General features: G+C 57.7%; 1 protein-coding gene across 1 annotated transcript; it reads left to right on the top strand.

Annotated features, from left to right (window-relative positions):
- Positions 1-380: 380 nt before the first annotated feature.
- Positions 381-15,224, top strand: LOC144488375 (uncharacterized). The gene is made up of 4 exons (XM_078206443.1): positions 381-442; positions 10,402-10,530; positions 13,332-13,966; positions 15,022-15,224. Exons 2-4 carry the CDS (start codon positions 10,446-10,448, stop codon positions 15,055-15,057), a joined length of 756 nt encoding a protein of 251 aa, XP_078062569.1. The 5' UTR covers positions 381-442; positions 10,402-10,445; the 3' UTR covers positions 15,058-15,224.
- The last annotated feature ends 3,608 nt before the right edge of the window (positions 15,225-18,832 follow it).

The following is an 18,832-nucleotide window of genomic DNA, read 5'->3' as shown; positions in this document are numbered from 1 at the left end:
TGATCCCTGTGGAACATCTGCCAGAGTGATGGCTGCCAGGATGATTTTGGTTTGATGGGTTTGAGAGGGGGTGTTGAGATCCGTCACTGGGTGAAATCTGGTTCATTTAGTGTGGAGTGTGTGTGGGGAGTTTGGCAGGGGGTTTACGAAAGCTGGGCCATTCAGCCCATCGAGTCTGCACTGACTCTGAGAGTATCTTACCCTGGGGGTGAAAGAGGTGGGGAACAGTGGGGAAATGGCGTGAATAGGTTAAAGCTTCCTCGCTGGCCAGGAGCTGGGGCTGGAGTGCTGTTCCTGGGGAGCTTGGGTTACAGAAACAGCAGCAAGTCACGGGGAAACCCGCGCCTTTCCGAGCTGTTCATCATTCTCCATTTCCTTCCTTGTCCAGTTGGAAACCACAGTCGGGTTCCGCTTCTACAAGACCAAGACACAGCGAGCTCTGGTAAGTGAATGTGACTGCGATATAACCATTGAGAGCACATGTAACTCCCCTGGTGACGACCTGTGACCCTGACCCCGCTGGCACTGAACTGTGACCCTGACCCCGCTGGCACTGAACTGTGACCCTGACCCCGCTGGCACTGAACTGTGACCCTGACCCCGCTGGCACTGAACTGTGACCCGGACTTCGCCGGCCCGGGGCCGTGACCCTGGGATGTGTTACGCGGGTCAGGTTTGAGCAGTGACTCTGTCAGTGTTTCCCAGATCTTGGCCACATTGTGGAGTTTTATTCCGCCCCTCTCTAGTCGAACCCTGTCTGCGATGATTGGCCTTGCTGCCACTCGCTCTCGGAGTTTCCTCAAACTCTTTATTCTCACAAACATTCCTCCCCCTGAAAACTGGTTTCTCAACTTCCCTGAGTTACCAACCACGGTTACCATGGAAATAGTCGCCAGGTTTCCGAGCGACAAGTTTTAACTCTGTCAGTTCAAGTGAAAAATGAGGAACTCGAGGTGGGAATTAGTGTAAAAGGGAACTTGAGAGAGAGAATTCGCGGTCAGGACTGTGTAACAACGTGGGCAGATTTTACCATTGCGTCGCGCCCGTTCTTGGGTGTGAAAATGTGGTAAAGTTGGGCGTAAGGCCATTAACGCGACCCGCGCCCGCATCTGCGCAGATTGCCACTTTACCGAGACCCGGGAATGGCCGCGATCCGATTCACACCCAAAAACGGGCACAATGGCGATTTAATGCATTTGCATGAATTTAGATTGAATGAATGAACTGCCCGCCCAACTTTATCAGCATTTCCCCCTTTACCACCACGTTCGCCGATCCAGAACCGCGCCGTAATGGACCTGCTGAATAAAAGTCTGAATCGGGCGCTCCAGCTGCTGAAGAGGCGAGTTCAGAGATTCCAACGACTCCCTGACTCAGTTCGGTGGTGGGGGGGGGGGGAAGGCGGGTCAGATCATTCTCTGGCTGGGGTGGGGGGGGAGGGGGAGTGAGGCCAGATCGTTGTCTGGAGGGGGAGGAGGGAGGCAGGTAAAATGTATCTCTTGAGGTGGCTGTGGGGGGGGGGGGAGGCCCGATCGCTCACTGGTGGGGGGGGGGTCAGATGGATCTCTGGTGGGGGTGTCAGATGGATCTCTGGTGGGGGGGCAGGCGGGTCCGCTGCCACTCAGTGGGCGTTCGGTGGGGGGGGGGGGGGGTGGAGGGGGCAGAGGTTGTGATCGGGGGGGGGGATGGATAAGGGGGACAGTGATGTGTGTGGGTAGTGGGGGGGGTGTGGTTAAGGGGGACAGTGATGTGTGTGGGGGAGTGGATGAGGGGGACAGTGATGTGTGTGGGTAGCGGGAGGGTGGATAAGGGGGGCAGTGACGTGTGTGGGTAGCGCGGGGGGTGGATAAGGGGGACAGTGATGTGTGTGCGGAGTGGATAAGGGGGACGGTGATGTGTGTGGGAAGTGGGGGGGGTGGTTAAGGGGGACAGTGATGTGTGTGGGTAGCGCGGGGGATGGATAAGGGGGACAGTGATGTGTCTGGGCAGCGGGGGTGTGGGTGGATAAGGGGGACAGTGACGTGTGTGGGGAGTGGGGGAGTGGTTAAGGGGGACAGTGATGTGTGTGGGTAGCGCGGGGGGTGGATAAGGGGGACAGTGATGTGTGTGGGTAGTGGGGGGGTGGATAAGGGGGACAGTGATGTGTGTGGGTAGCGCGGGGGGTGGATAAGGGGGACAGTGATGTGTGTGGGTAGCGCGGGGGGTGGATAAGGGGGACAGTGATGTGTGTGTGCACCATTGCTCACGCTTTACGCTCCCGGGCCGCTTTCTCCGCGTCAGACCCCACTTGGAGTACTGTGCTCAGTTCTGGTTGCCTCATTACAGGAAGGATGTGGAAAAGATTGAAAGGGTGCAGAGGAGATTTACAAGGATGTTGCCTGGATTGAGTGGCATGCCTTATGAGGATAGGCTGAGGGAGCTCGGTCTTTTCTCCTTGGAGAGACAAAGGATGAGAGGAGACCCAATAGAGGTATATAAGATGTTGAGAGGTACAGATCGGGTGGACTCTCAGAGGCTTTTTCCCAGGGTGGAAATGGCTGCTACGAGAGGACACAGGTTTAAGGTGCTGGGGGGTAGGTACATAGAACATAGAACATAGAAAGCCACAGCACAAACAGGCCCTTCGGCCCACAAGTTGCGCCGATCACATCCCCACCTCTAGACCTATCTGTAGCCCTCAATCCCATTAAATCCCATGTACTCATCCAGAAGTCTCTTAAAAGACCCCAACGAGTTTGCCTCCACCACCACCAACGTCAGCCGATTCCACTCACCCACCACCCTCTGAGTGAAAAACTTACCCCTGACATCTCCTCTGTACCTACCCCCCTGTACCTTAAACCTGTGTCCTCTCGTAGCAACCATTTCAGCCCTTGGAAATAGCCTCTGAGAGTCTACCCTATCCAGACCTCTCAACATCTTGTAAACCTCTATCAGGTCACCTCTCATCCTTCGTCTCTCCAAGGAGAAGAGACCAAGCTCCCTCAACCTATCCTCATAAGGCATGCCCCCCAATCCAGGCAACATCCTTGTAAATCTCCTCTGCACCCTTTCAATGGCTTCAACATCTTTCCTGTAATGAGGTGACCAGAACTGCGCGCAGTACTCCAAGTGGGGTCTAACCAGGGTCCTATAAAGCTGCAGCATTATCTCCCGACTCCTAAACTCAATCCCTCGATTAATGAAGGCCAGTACGCCGTACGCCTTCTTGACCGCATCCTCCACCTGCGAGGCCGATTTAAGAGTCCTATGGACCCGGACCCCAAGGTCCTTCTGATCCTCTACACTGCTAAGAATGGTACCCTTCATATTATACTGCTGCTTCATCCCATTGGATCTGCCAAAATGGATCACCACACACTTATCCGGGTTGAAGTCCATCTGCCACTTCTCCGCCCAGTCTTGCATTCTATCTATGTCTCGCTGCAACTTCTGACATCCCTCCAAACTATCCACAACACCACCTACCTTGGTGTTGTCAGCAAACTTACCAACCCATCCCTCCACTTCCTCATCCAGGTCATTTATGAAAATGACAAACAGCAAGGGTCCCAGAACAGATCCCTGGGGCACTCCACTGGTCACTGACCTCCATGCAGAGAAAGACCCCTCCACAGCCACTCTCTGCCTTCTGCAGGCAAGCCAGGGGAGATGTTTGGGGGAAGTTTTTCACACAGAGGGTGGTGGGCGAGTGGAATCGGCTGCCGTCAGTGGTGGTGGAGGCGAACTCAATAGGGTCTTTTAAGAGACTCCTGGATGAGTACATGGAGCTTAATAGGATGGAGGGTTATAGGTAGGTCTAGAAGGTAGGGATGTGTTCGGCACAACTTGTGGGCCGAAGGGCCTGTTTGTGCTGTAGTTTTTCTATGTTCTATGATCTGACACGTGCGCGCTTTTTCAAATTCTTTTTCTAACTGCGCATGCGCAGTTCAGAGCTCTGATCGGCTGCGTTAAGCCCTGCCCACAGTGCGAATGGGACCGGCGATGTATTTTTTCAGGCTGAGTGTGTATGGGGGGCGCCTGAAAGCAGATTTCCAAGTCGGATCTGCATTACGCCCAGATTCAGCACTTAGAATGGAAATGGTAAAATCGGGCCCAATGTGTCTGTGTGCAGGAGGATCTTACACTCCGTCCTCAACTCACTCCATCCCCTCTGGCTCACTCGCCTGGGACCCCTGGCATTTGGGTCTTCATTCTGAGGGAGTGCCTGGCTGTCGGGGGGGGGTCAGAACTGAAGGGGTGTCGCACTGTCAGAGGGTCAGTGCTGAGGGTGTGCCCCACTGTCAGAGGGTCAGTACTGAGGGAGTGCCGCACTGTCAGAGGGTCAGTACTGAGGGTGTACCCCACTGTCAGAGGGTCAGTACTGAGGGTGTACCCCACTGTCAGAGGGTCAGTACTGAGGGAGTGCTGCACTGTCAGAGGGTCAGTACTGAGGGAGTGCCGCACTGTCAGAGGGTCAGTACTGAGGGTGTACCCCACTGTCAGAGGGTCAGTACTGAGGGTGTACCCCACTGTCAGAGGGTCAGTACTGAGGGAGTGCTGCACTGTCAGAGGGTCAGAACTGAGGGGACGCCGCAGTGTCAGAGGGTCAGTGCTGAGGGAGTGCTGCACTGTCAGAGGGTCAATACTGAGGGAGCGCCGCTCTGTCAGAGGGTCAGTACTGAGGGAGTGCTGCACTGTCAGAGGGTCAGTACTGAGGGAGTGCTGCACTGTCAGAGGGTCAGTACTGAGGGAGTGCTGCACTGTCAGAGGGTCAATACTGAGGGAGCCCCGCAATGTGAGAGGGTCAGTGCCGAGGGAGTGCCGCATTGTCACAAGGTCAGAACTGAGGGGACGCCGCAGTGTCAGAGGGTCAGTGCTGAGGGAGTGCCGCATTGTCACAAGGTCAGAACTGAGGGGACGCCGCAGTGTCAGAGGGTCAATACTGAGGGAGTGCCGCACTGTCAGAGGGTCAGCGCTGAGGGAGTGCCGCACTGTCAGAGGGTCAGCGCTGAGGGAGTGAACAAAGAACCAAGAGCAATACAGCACAGGAACAGGCCCTTCGGCCCTCCAAGCCCGTGCCGCTCCCTGGTCCAAACTAGACCATTCTTTTGTATCCCTCCATTCCCACTCCGTTCTTATGGCTGTCTAGATAAGTCTTAAACGTTCCCAGTGTGTCCGCCTCCACCACCTTGCCTGGCAACACATTCCAGGCCCCCACCACCCTCTGTGTGAAATATGTCCGTCTGATATCTGTGTTAAACCTCCCCCCCTTCACCTTGAACCTATGACCCCTCGTGAATGTCCCCACCGACCTGGGGAAAAGCTTCCCACCGTTCACCCTATCTATGCCTTTCATAATTTTATACACCTCTATTAAGTCTCCCCTCATCCTCCGTCTTTCCAGGGAGAACAACCCCAGTTTACCCAATCTCTCCTCATAACTAAGCCCCTCCATACCAGGTAACATCCTGGTAAACCTCCTCTGTGCTCTCTCCAAAGCCTCCACGTCCTTCTGGTAGTGTGGCGACCAGAACTGGACGCAGTATTCCAGATGCGGCCGAACCAACGTTCGAGACATCTGCAACATCAGACCCCAACTTTTATACTCAATGCCCCGTCCTATAAAGGCAAGCATGCCATATGCCTTCTTCACCACCTTCTCCACCTGTGACGTCACTTTCAAGGATCTGTGGACTTGCACACCCAGGTCCCTCTGCGTATCTACACCCTTTATGGTTCTGCCATTTATCGTATAGCTCCTCCCTACATTATTTCTACCAAAATGCATCACTTCGCATTTATCAGGATTGAACTCCATCTGCCATTTCTTTGCCCAAATTTCCAGCCTATCTATATCCTTCTGTAGCCTCTGACAATGCTCCTCACTATCTGCAAGTCCTGCCAATTTTGTGTCGTCCGCAAACTTACTGATCACCCCAGTTACACCTTCTTCCAGATCATTTATATAAATCACAAACAGCAGAGGTCCCAATACAGAGCCCTGCGGAACACCACTAGTCACAGGCCTCCAGCCGGAAAAAGACCCTTCCACTACCACCCTCTGTCTTCTGTGACCAAGCCAGTTCTCCACCCATCTAGCCACCCCCCCCTTTATCCCATGAGATCCAACCTTTTTCACCAGCCTACCATGAGGGACATTGTCAAACGCTTTACTAAAGTCCATATAGACGACATCCACGGCCCTTCCCTCGTCAACCATTCTGGTCACTTCTTCAAAAAACTCCCACCAGGTTAGTGAGGCATGACCTCCCTCTCACAAAACCATGCTGACTATCGTTAATGAGTTTATTCCTTTCTAAATGCGCATACATCCTATCTCTAAGAATCTTCTCCAACAACTTCCCCACCACGGACGTCAAGCTCACCGGCCTATAATTACCCGGGTTATCCTTCCTACCCTTCTTAAATAACGGGACCACATTAGCTATCCTCCAATCCTCTGGGACCTCACCTGCGTCCAGTGACGAGACAAAGATTTGCATCAGAGGCCCAGCGATTTCATCTCTCGTCTCCCTGAGCAGCCTTGGATAGATTCCATCAGGCCCTGGGGATTTGTCAGTCTTTAAATTCTCTAACAAACCTAACACTTCCTCCTTTGTAATGGAGATTTTCTCCAACGGTTCAACACTCCCCTCCGAGACACTCCCAGTCAACACATCCCTCTCCTTTGTGAATACCGACGCAAAGTATTCATTTAGGATCTCCCCTACTTCTTTGGGCTCCTAGCCAAATTCCCCATTTTTGTCCCTGAGAGGTCCGATTTTTTTCCCTGACAACCCTTTTGTTCCTAACGTATGAATAAAATGCCTTGGGATTCTCCTTAATCCTGTCTGCCAAGAACATTTCGTGACCCCTTTTTGCTCTTCTAATTCCCCGTTTGAGTTCTTTCCTACTTTCTTTGTACTCCTCCAGAGCTCCCTCCGTTTTTAGCTGCCTGGACCTAACATACGCCTCTCTTTTCTTTTTGACCAGTCCCTCAATTTCCCTGGTTATCCACGGTTCTCGAATCCTACCCTTCCTATCCTTTTTTACAGGCACATGCCTGTCCTGTAGCCCTAACAACTGTTCCTTAAAAGACTCCCACATGCCAGATGTGGATTTACCCTCAAACAGCCTCTCCCAATCAAGAGCTGCCAATTTCTGCCTAATTCCACTAAAGTTAACCTTCCCCCAATCCAACACCTTACCCTTGGGACACCACTCATCCTTTTCCATCACTATCCTAAAGCTAACAGAATTGTGGTCACTATTTGCCACATGTTCTCCAACCGAAACTTTGAAGACCTGACCGGGCTCATTCCCCAGAACGAGGTCCAGTGCTGCACTATCAGAGGGTCAGTACTGAGGGAGTGCCGCACTGTCAGAGGGATAGTACTGAGGGAGTGCCGCAGTGTCAGAGGGATAGTACTGAGGGAGTGCCGCAGTGTCACAGGGTCAGGACTGAGGGAGTGCTGCACTGTCGGAGAGTCAGTACTGAGGGAGTGCCGCACTGTCAGAGGGTCAGTACTGAGGGAGTGCCGCACTGTCAGAGGGACAGGACTGAGGGAGTGCCGCAGTGTCACAGGGTCAGGACTGAGGGAGTGCTGCACTGTCGGCGAGTCAGTACTGAGGGAGTGCCGCACTGTCGGAGGTCAGTACTGAGGGAGTGCCGCACTGTCAGAGGGTCAGTACTGAGGGAGTGCCGCACTGTCAGAGGGTCAGTACTGAGGGAGTGCTGCACTGTCAGAGGGACAGGACTGAGGGAGTGCCGCAGTGTCACAGGGTCAGGACTGAGGGAGTGCTGCACTGTCGGAGAGTCAGTACTGAGGGAGTGCCGCACTGTCGGAGGTCAGTACTGAGGGAGTGCCGCACTGTCAGAGGGTCAGTACTGAGGGAGTGCCACAGCGTCAGAGGGACAGTGCTGAGGGAAGGCCGCACTGTCAGAGGGTCAGTATTGAGGGAGTGCCGCACTGTCCGAGGGTCAGTATTGAGGGAGTGCTATACTGTCCGAGGGTCAGTGCTGAGGGAGTGCCGCACTGTCCGAGGGTCAGTGCTGAGGGAGTGCCGCACTGTCCGAGGGTCAGTGCTGAGGGAGTGCCGCACTGTCAGAGGGTCAGTGCTGAGGGAGTGCCGCACTGTCATTGTGTCAGTGCTGAGGGAGTGCCGCACTGTCATTGTGTCAGTGCTGAGGGAGTGCCGCACTGTCAGAGGGTCAGTGCTGAGGGAGTGCCACACTGTCAGAGGGTCAGTGCTGAGGGAGTGCCGCACTGTCATTGTGTCAGTGCTGAGGGAGTGTCGCACTGTCAGAGGGTCAGTGCTGAGGGAGTGCCGCACTGTCATTGTGTCAGTGCTGAGGGAGTGCCGCACTGTCATTGTGTCAGTGCTGAGGGAGTGCCGCACTGTCAGAGGGTCAGTGCTGAGGGAGTGCCGCACTGTCAGAGGGTCAGTACTGAGGGAGTGCCGCACTGTCAGAGGGTCAGTGCTGAGGGAGTGCCGCACTGTCAGAGGGTCAGTGCTGAGGGAGTGCCGCATTGTCAGAGGGTCAGTGCTGAGGGAGTGCCGCACTGTCAGAGGGTCAGTACTGAGGGAGTGCCGCACTGTCAGAGGGTCAGTGCTGAGGGAGTGCCGCAATGTCAGAGGGTCAGTACTGAGGGAGTGCCGCACTGTCAGAGGGTCAGTGCTGAGGGAGTGCCGCACTGTCAGAGGGTCAGTACTGAGGGAGTGCCGCACTGTCAGAGGGTCAGTGCTGAGGGAGTGCCGCACTGTCAGAGGGTCAGTGCTGAGGGAGTGCCGCACTGTCAGAGGGTCAGTGCTGAGGGAGTGCCGCACTGTTGCCGGTGCTGTGGTGAAGTGAGAATGTGGAAAGATGCTCCCTCTGGTGGGTGTGAGTGAGATTCTGAGACAGTTTGGACATTTGCCAAGTTTCCTGACGCATCATCTGCCCCTAAACTTTGTCCTGAGAACACAACAACTGGACGGGGCCTGGCTGTGGGCGGGGCCTGGCTGTGGGCAGGGCGTGGCTGTGGTATAGAGTCATAGAGGTTTACAGCATGGAAACAGGCCCTTCGGCCCAACTTGTCGATGCCACCTTTTTTTTAAAACCCCTAAACTAATCCCAAATGCCGGCATTTGGCCCATATCCCTCTGTACCCATCTTACCCATGTAACTATCTAAATGCTTTTTAAAAGATGAAATTGTACCCGCCTCTACTACTACCTCTGGCAGCTTGTTCCAGACACTCACCACCCTCTGTGTGAAAAAATTGCCCCTCTGGACACTTGTATCTCTCCCCTCTCACCTTAAACCCATGCCCTATAGTTTTAGACTCCCCTACCTTTGGGAAAAGATATTGACCATCTAGCTGATCTGTGCCCCTCATTACTTTATAGATCTCTATAAGATCACCCCTCAGCCTCCTACGCTCCAGAGAAAAAAGTCCCAGTCTATCCAGCCTCTCCTTATAGCTCAAACCATCAAGTCCCGGTAGCATCCGAGTAGATCTTTTCTGCACTCTTTCTAGTTTAATAATATCCTTTCTATAATAGGGTGACCAGAACTGTACACAGTATTCCAAGTGTGGCCTTCCCAATGTCTTGTACAACTTCAACAAGACATCCCAACTCCTGTATTCAATGTTCTGACCAATGAAACCAAGCATGCTGAATGCCTTCTTCACCACTCTGTCAACCTGTGACTCCACTTTTAAGGAGCTATGAACATGAACCCCTCGATCTCTTTGTTCTGTAACTCTCCCCAACGCCCTACCATTAACTGAGTAAGTCCTGCCCTGGTTCAATCTACCAAAATGCATCACCTCGCATTTATCTAAATTAAACTCCATCTGCCATTCGTCAGCCCACTGGCCCCATTGATCAAGATCCCTTTGCAATTGGAGATTACTTTCTTCACTGTCCACCATGCCACCAATCTTGGTGTCATCTGCAAACTTACTAACCATGCCTCCTATATTCTCATCCAAATCATTCATATAAATGACAAATAACAGTGGACCCAGCACTGATCCCTGAGGCACACCGCTGGTCACAGGCCTCCAGTTTGAAAAACAACCCTCTACAACCACCCTCTGGCTTCTGTCAAGAAGCCAATTTTGTGTCCATTTAGATACCTCACCCTGGATCCCGTGAGATTTCACCTTATGCAACAACCTACCATGCGGTAACTTGTACCTTGGATCTGGCTGTGGGCGGGATCTGGCTCTTGGGATCTGTCTGTGTATAAATTGCTGCTTTTCGTCTGCACAATGGATTACTGTTGTCACGTTGTAATTAGGAAGATGTGATGATTTGCCAGGGTTCTGTCGATGTGCGAGGTGCTATAGAAGTGGAGAGGTCTCTCCGGTGGATTAGATATTGTGTGTAAAGGAATCGCTGTGAATTCTGCCTCTCTCTCTCCCGCAGTGCGAACTGGATACCGAATTCAGGCCAACCAACAGAATGATGACATGCGCGTTCTGTATTATGTGGAGAAACAGTTGGCGCATTTTGACCCCAAATCTCCTGGTGACCCCAGTACGAGATACGAGAACAGTGAGTCCATTCTTGTTGCAAATCCTCACAGATGTCCACCCCATACGCCGAACTCACTGACACACACAGCTCTGCGTGCGCACTGCCACGCTGAATACCCGTCTGGCTTCATTTCCCAGCACTGGAACAGCATGGCTCCATCCCCTTTCACACAAAAATACATTTCAAAAACCTGCCCTCTCTAAACCCTTCACACTCTGACTCTCCCAGTTTCTGTTGGGAAAGTTAAAATCCTCGAGTACTTGACTCTTACTCGTACATACCTCAGTGAAGTGTCTACGTATTTGCTCTTCTATTTCCCACTGGTTCTTTGGGGGTCTCTAGAACAAAGAACAATACTGCACAGGAACAGGCCCTTCGGCCCTCCAAGCCTGCGCTGCTCATGTGCCCACTAGACCATTCTTTTGTATCCCTCTATTCCCAGTCTGTTCATGTGGTTATCTGGTTGAGTCTTAAACGATCCCAGCGTGTCCGCCTCAATCACCTTGCTTGGGAGCACATTCCAGGCCCCCACCACCCTCTGTGTAAAATACGTCCCCCTGACATCTGTGTTGAACCTTGCCCCCCTAACCTTGAACCCGTGACCCCTTGTGTTCGTCACCTCCGACCTGGGAAAAAGCTTCCCACTGTTCACTCTATCTATGCCCTTCATAATTTTATACACCTGTGTGTGTGCGCGCGCGTGTGTCGGTGTGTGTGCGAGCGCGCGTGTCGGTGTGTGTGCGCGCGCGCGTGTCGGTGTGTGTGCGCGCGTGTCGGTGTGTGTGCGCGCGTGTCGGTGTGTGTGCGCGCGCGCGTGTCGGTGTGTGTGCGCGCGCGCGTGTCGGTGTGTGTGCGCGCGCGCGTGTCGGTGTGTGTGCGAGCGCGTGTGTCGGTGTGTGTGCGCGCGCGCGTGTCTGTGTGTGCGCGCGCGCGTGTCGGTGTGTGTGCGCGCACGCGTGTCGGTGTGTGTGCGCGCGCGTCGGTGTGAGTGCGCGCGCGTCGGTGTGTGCGCGCGCGCGTCGGTGTGTGCGCGCGCGCGTCGGTGTGTGCGCGCGCGCGTCGGTGTGTGCGCGCGCGCGCGTCGGTGTGTGCGCGCGCGCGCGTCGGTGTGTGTGCGCGCGCGCGCGTCGGTGTGTGCGCGCGCGCGTCGGTGTGTGTGTGCGCGCGCGCGTCGGTGTGTGTGTGCGCGCGCGCGTCGGTGTGTGTGCGCGCGCGCGCGTCGGTGTGTGCGCGCGCGTCGGTGTGTGCGCGCGCGCGTCGGTGTGTGTGCGCGCGCGCGTCGGTGTGCGCGCGCGCGTCGGTGTGTGCGTGCGCGTCGGTGTGTGCGCGCGCGCGCGTCGGTGTGTGCGCGCGCGCGCGTCGCGGTGTGTGCGCGCGTGCGCGTCGCGGTGTGTGCGCGCGTGCGCGCGCGTCGCGGTGTGTGCGCGCGCCGCGGTGTGTGCGCGTCGCGGTGTGTGTGCGCGCGCGCGTCGCGGTGTGTGTGTGTGCGCGCGCGCGTCGCGGTGTGTGTGCGCGCGCGCGCCGGTGTGTGCGCGCGCGCGCGCCGGTGTGTGCGCGCGCGCGCGTCGGTGTGTGTGCGCGCGCGTCGCGGTGTGTGCGTGCGCGCGTGCGCGCGCGTCGCGGTGTGTGCGCGCGCGTCGCGGTGTGTGCGCGCGTCGCGGTGTGCGCGCGTCGCGGTGTGTGTGCGCGCGCGCGCGTCGCGGTGTGTGTGTGCGCGCGCGCGTGTCGCGGTGTGCGCGCGCGTCGGTGTGTGCGCGCGTGCGCGCGTCGGTGTGTGTGTGCGCGCGCGTTGGTGTGTGCGCGCGCGCGTTGGTGTGTGCGCGCGCGCGTCGGTGTGTGCGCGTCGCAGTGTGTGCGCGCGCGCGTCGCGGTGTGTGCGGGCGCGCGCGCGCGTCAGTGTGTGTGCGCGCGTGTGCGCGCGTCGCGGTGTGTGCGCGCGCGTCACGGTGTGTGCGCGTCGCAGTGTGTGCGCGCGCGCGTCGCGGTGTGTGCGGGCGCGCGCACGCGTCAGTGTGTGTGTGCGTGCGCGCGCGTCGGTGTGTGCGCGCGCGTCGCGGTGTGTGCGCGCGCGGTGCGGTGTGTGCGCGCGCGCGCGTCGCGGTGTGTGCACGCGTCGCGGTGTGTGCGGGCGCGCGCGCGCGTCAGTGTGTGTGCGCGCGCGCGCGTCGGTGTGTGTGCGCGCGCGCGCTTGTCAGTGTGTGTGTGTCGGTGTGTGTGCGCGCGCATGTGTCGGTGTGTGCGCGCGCGCGTGTCGGTGTGTGTGTGCGCGCGCGTCGGTGTGTGTGTGCGTGCGCGTCGGTGTCGGGGGTGCACGCGCCTGTCTGTGTGCACGTGTGTGTGTGTGTGTGTGCACGTGCACGTTGGTGTGTGCGCGCGCCCTCGTGCGTGTGTCGGTGCCCTCGCGCATGTGTGTTGGTGCGTGCGTGCACACGCGCATTGGTGTTTGTGCGCGCGTGCGCATGCTCCCGTCGGTGCCCCTGCACTCATATATTGGGGCGCGCGCGCCTGTCGATGTGTGTGTGCGTGCTCGTGTCGGTGCGTGTGCACATCGGTGTGTGTGTGCGCACACGCGCTCATTGGCGTGCAGGCGGGCGTGTGATTGTGTGCCTGTGAGCGTGGTGAGTGCGATGTGTCAGGCTGGGTTTTGGTGATGGATGTTGCGGTCCCTCTCCCCCTCTGTCGCTCTCTCTTCACCCCCCGCCCCCGCCCCTACCCCCGCCCCTACCCCCGCCCCCGTGTCTACTCGGGTCTGGAAGTTGAGGTCTGTTTCCTCGCTCTGTGTTCATCCCTGGCCTGTTTCTCATTGTGTTCCCGTGCAGCCTCCGCGATGAGTGAGATTTCCTCGTTACACGAAGATCACAACGGAAGAAGCAATCTGCACAACAACATGGGGCGAGTTCGCAAGCAGGTGATGCCCGCCATCCGTGATGAGGATGAGGAGAGTGTTGTTAGCAGTGTTTCTCGTCACATTCCGAGACGGGATTACCGCTGGGACGAGAACGATCGCTATTCCGCAGGGAATCACCAGCGAGCTCGATCGATGGAAAGCCTGGATGACATTGGCCGCAGTGATCGACACTATGACCGGGGTCACCAGGGTTACGAACAGAACCGTGGAAGACGTGAGTCGGACAGCGAGGCCTCCAGCCGCGGTTACGCTCAGGATCGGAGACGGAGAGATTACTCCCCGGAGCGTCACGGAGAGTACCGGAAGCGGAGCCGCAGTCGCGATGATTTGACAGAGTTGGAGAGAGGGAGAAACTATCCGCGAGGCGGCTATGATGATTCCTTCCTGGACGAGGTTCTGCGGAGGAAGGCTGGTGTGAACCGCGAGGCGGACAACTCAACATCACATTCCAGGAACCGGAGAGAGGAGGACAGTCCCCTACCTCCTCCGTACATCGAGACTGAGTCTGTGTCCTCCAAAGGGAAAACGGAAAAGCGGCTGAGGAAGGTGAGGAAATGACAATTCCCGGGAGTTTGCAGAGAGTCGGGATTACTGTACGGATTGGGATTGGGATTGAGTAAACAATGTTCAATCACTGGGATTCCCGCTGCTGAGAGCAGCTAACTGGCACAGGCACAACTGGGTAAAACACCGGGCCCCGGGAACGGTGGGGGAGGGAGGGGCGGGAGTGGCCTGGGGGCCCCGGGAACGGTGGGGGAGGGGCAGGGGCGGGAGTGGCCTGGGGCCCCGGGAATGGCGGGAGAGGGAGGGGCGGGAGTGGCCTGGGTAGGGGGGCAGGAGCAGGAGCGGCCCGGGGGAGGGGGAGGAGCGGGGGCACAGGGGGGAGGGGGGTGGGGAGTGGCCTGAGGGCCCCGGGAACGGTGGGGGAGGGAGGGGCGGGAGTAGCCTGGGGGCCCCGGGAATGGCGGGGGAGGGAGGGAGGGGGGAGTGGCCTGAGGGCCCCGGGAACGGTGGGGGAGGAGGGGCAGGGGGCCTGGGTAGGGGGGCAGGAGCAGGAGCGGCCCGGGGGGGGGGGAGGAGCGGGGGCACAGGGGGGAGGGGGGTGGGGAGAGGCTAGGGGCCCTGGGGGGGGAGGCGTTGGGGGGCTCCGGGGAGGGGGGGGGGGAGAGGAGCGGTTGGGGAGCGGCGGTGGGGGCACGGGGAGGGAGGGAGGGGGGTGGGGAGAGGCAGGGGGCCCTGGGGGGGAGGGGGGGAGGGGCAGGGGCGGCGGGGGGAGGGGGGAGGCAGGGGGCCCTGGAGGGGCCGGGAGGGGGGAGGCGGTGTGGGGGGTCCAGGGCGGGGGGGGGGGGGGGAGGCGGTGTGGGGGGTCCGGGGCAGGGGGGTGGGGGGGGGGGGGAGATCGGAGGGGTGTGGGGAGAGGCGGGGGGCCCCCGGGGGGGGGGGGGTGGGGTTGCAGCCTTGCGCCTGGGGTGGGGCATGGGTACGGCCTGTGATTGGAGGAGGTTTCTCTGGAGTGTGTGAGAGCAGCGATGGTTGGTTTTTACTGATGGCGAAAGTACAGTTGGGTGTGTTTAACGGTCGGGCGGTTTGTTTGATTCCAGAACGACGCGGTGAGCCGTGAGAGTTTGGTGGTTTAATGGACGATCTCCCAGCTGGTTTAGAGTTTACCCAGGACCATCGGCACGGATCAATCGGCATCCATATCACATTGGATTCCAGTGCATCATATATCCAGACCACAGAACGCGACAGCCAGTGAAAGCTATCAACCCGTCCCCCCTCCCGTCCCCCCCCCTCCCGTGCCCCCCCCTCCCGTCCCCCCCTCCCGTCCCCCCCTCCCGTCCCCCCATCCCGTCCCCCCCCCTCCCGTTCCCCCCTCCCGTCCCCCCCCTCCCGTCCCCCCCCTCCCGTTTCCCCCCTCCCGTTCCCCCCCCTCCCGTTCCCCCCCCTCCCGTTCCCCCCCCTCCCGTTCCCCCCCTCCCGTTCTTGTTGTGATTAATAATTTCTGCTTCATTTTACAATAACACTTTTGGCAATCTTTAATCGTGAGTTTATGGACCCAGATTTCTCTGGAAGCTTCCGGAACTGGATGTCCAAACCTTTGCCTCATGTTCCTGATGGTTTTTCTACCTAATCTGGAATGGGAGTGTTGGTGGCAGATGGGTGGACAGGGGGGGAGGGGGAGGAATGGGGGGGGACTGTCTGTGGGGAGAGGGGGAGTGGGGTCTGGGAGGGGGGAAAGGGGGGGTCGGTACAGAACCTGCAAAGCTGATTCACGTAATGAATTGATCAAAATGAAGAGAGGGGAGGGGGATTACGATTTTGGAGAGGGGGCTAGGGGTTGGAGGGGGAGGGGGAGGCTAGGGGTTGGAGGGGGAGGTTTGGGGTTGAGAGGGGGAATGGGGAGATTAGAGGTTGGGAGTGGGGAGGTCAGGGGTTGGGAGGGGGAGTGGGGAGGTTTGGGGTTGGAGGGGGAGTGGGGAGGTTAGGGGTTGGAGGGGGAGGGGGAGGTTAGGGGTTGAGAGGGGGAATGGGGAGGTCAGGGGTTGGGAGGGGGAGGTTTGGGGTTGGAGGGGGAGTGGGGAGGTTAGGGGTTGGAGGGGGAGGTTAGGGGTTGAGAGGGGGAATGGGGAGGTCAGGGGTTGGGAGGGGGAGTGGGGAGGTTTGGGGTTGGAGGGGGAGTGGGGAGGTTAGGGGTTGGAGGGGGAGGTTAGGGGTTGAGAGGGGGAGTGGGGAGGTTTGGGGTTGGGAGGGGGAGGGGGAGGGGGGAGGGGGAAGGTTCTGTATTTTTATAATTGTCTTTTAGGACACTGTGTAAATGATTTTAGATTCAGGTTTTTTTTTAAGTGCCATAAGATATTTCCTCCGAGTATTTCTCTGGATATTGTTTTCTCTTCTCTTTCTGGTCATTCCCGTTTATCAGGCACATCCCTGTGATCGGAAAGCTGGTCTCTCTGCCCCACAGGGAGCACCCCGAGGGGGAATCCAAGACCCCAGATATACTTTACTGGGTCCTGAACCTCCTGTACCACAGGGAGAGTGTGAAAGTTCAGGCTACTTCTTCCACACATTCCCCAATTCCTGTGCTGGTTGCAGTGATGTCCTTTCCCTCCGCTCTCCCCAGTCAGACAGCGACAATCTGTGCCACAGCAATTACATTCCATATTCACCATTCTCCTTGGTCCCAGATTGACTCAACATTTAAACCGTCACAGACTGAAACCCAAAACTGCTTTCAGTAATCTGTCAGATAAAAGGAGGAGGATTTGAAATGTGATTAAAGTTGTTTTGGACAAGAACCATTCCAAATAAAATGGTCTGGTTTTCGTCAGCTTGTTTATCAAATAAATACACCAGCGGATTGGCTGAGTTCTGTAAATGGCAACATGGCTTCATTGCCAATGTTATACAATCTTGCCTGTCTGTGTCTGTGCGTGCGTCTGTGTCTGTGCGTGCGTCTGTGTCTGTGCGTGCGTCTGTGTCTGTGCGTGCGTCTGTGTCTGTGCATGTGTCTGTGCGTGCGTCTGTGTCTGTGCGTGTGTCTGTGCGTGTGTCTGTGCGTGTGTCTGTGCGTGCGTCTGTGTCTGTGCGTGTGTCTGTGCGTGCGTCTGTGTCTGTGCGTGCGTCTGTGTCTGTGCGTGCGTCTGTGTCTGTGCGTGTGTCTGTGCGCGCGTCTGTGTCTGTGCGCGCGTCTGTGTCTGTGCGCGCGTCTGTGTCTGTGCGTGCGTCTGTGCGTGCGTCTGTGTCTGCGCGCGTGCGTCTGTGTGTCTGCGCGCGTGCGCCTGTGCGTGTGCGCGCGTGCGCCTGTGCGTGTGCGCGCGTGCGCCTGTGCGTGTGCGCGCGTGCGCCTGTGCGTGTGCGCGCGTGCGCCTGTGCGTGTGCGCGCGTGCCTGTGCGTGTGCGCGCGTGCCTGTGTGTGTGCGCGCCTGTGTGCGCGCGTGCCTGTGTGTGTGCGTGCGTGCGTCTGTGCGTGCCTGTGTGTGTGCGTGCGTGCGTCTGTGCGTGTGCGCGCGTGCGCCTGTGCGTGTGCGCGCGTGCGCCTGTGCGTGTGCGCGCGTGCGCCTGTGCATGTGCGCGCGTGCCTGTGCGTGTGCGCGCGTGCCTGTGTGTGTGCGCGCCTGTGTGCGCGCGTGCCTGTGTGTGTGCGTGCGTGCGTCTGTGCCTTATTTGGGGGGGACAGTTCACCAGGGACAATTGGCCCAGGCAATGGAGACGACATCCCGACCGCTTTTCCGAAGGGAACCGGACAGCGAGAGAAAGAGAGAAGTCCAGTTCTGATAAAGATATCTTTTGTTGTAAGGACATTAACTTTGTACAGCAATTTGTTTGCCTGTAAGACAACAAATAAAAACATATTTGTATCAGCCTGTGATCTGAAACTGGTGATGGAGCTGTGAGAGCGGGAACGCCCTGTGACCCGGGAACGCCCTGTGACCCGGGAACGCCCTGTGACCCGGGTACGCCCTGAGACCCGGGAACGCCCTGAGACCCGGGAACGCCCTGAGACCCGGGAACGCCCTGAGACCCGGCAACGCCCTGTGACCCGGCAACGCCCTGTGACCCGGCAACGCCCTGTGACCCGGCAGCGCCCTGAGACCCGGGAGCGCCCTGAGACCCGGGAGCGCCCTGTGACCCGGGAGCGCCCTGTGACCCGGGAGCGCCCTGTGACCCGGCAGCGCCCTGTGACCCGGCAGCGCCCTGTGACCCGGGAACGCCCTGTGACCCCGGTACGCCCTGTGACGGGTCTGGGGGGTTGCAGGGATCTGGAGGGATGATGGGGAGTCGGGTGGGGTTTTGTAGGCGGCGGTATGGCAAGGGGCTGACCAGATGTCATTGCCTTGAAGCAGAGTGGAATGTGTTACCTTGCTGGAACCGTGCTGTATGGGCTGATCCACATTAACGGCTGCCTATGTCAGTAGCTTTTTGGAAGGGTTTGGATTGGATCAGGTCGAGAACATTGCTCCCTCCAGTTCTAGCTGAGCTGGAGTGTTCAGCACTGTCCCTGTCCCACTCCAGCTGCCCCGTGAAGCCAGACGCGGTGTTGGGTGTGGAGCGATTGCTCTTCCCTGGAGAATATAACATTGCAGCCTCTCGAGTCTGCCCTGCCTCAAGTCCACTCCCCACACCCCCCACTTGCCGGGTTCCTCAAGTCCCAGAGAGACAGGCGATCGATTCCAGCTTTATATCCATTGAATGATGGAATATCCATGACCCTCAAATTGCAAAGATTCACAACTGAACTGTGGCAATTTCATCTCAGACCCAAACGCTTGGTCTCTTATCCGGAGATATTGCTCCTGGGGTTTGAGATTCCCTGACCACGACCTCTGTGAATGTCCAGTCCAATCCCTTCAGGATCTTTCATCAAATTCAGGGAATATAAACCCAAATTACTCAACCTGTCATCTTGGA

The sequence above is a fragment of the Mustelus asterias genome, unplaced genomic scaffold (assembly GCF_964213995.1).
Source record: "Mustelus asterias unplaced genomic scaffold, sMusAst1.hap1.1 HAP1_SCAFFOLD_1499, whole genome shotgun sequence".
Lineage (NCBI taxonomy): Eukaryota > Metazoa > Chordata > Chondrichthyes > Carcharhiniformes > Triakidae > Mustelus > Mustelus asterias.
This window is presented reverse-complemented; position numbering and strand designations above follow the sequence as displayed.

Coding starts and splice junctions, on each gene's coding strand:
- LOC144488375 (XM_078206443.1), top strand. CDS start 10,446: ATGCGCGTTCTGTATTATGTGGAGAAACAGTTGGCGCATTTTGACCCC. Junction 10,531..13,331: donor CAGTACGAGATACGAGAACA/GTGAGTCCATTC, acceptor GTTCCCGTGCAG/CCTCCGCGATGAGTGAGATT. Junction 13,967..15,021: donor CGGAAAAGCGGCTGAGGAAG/GTGAGGAAATGA, acceptor GTTTGATTCCAG/AACGACGCGGTGAGCCGTGA.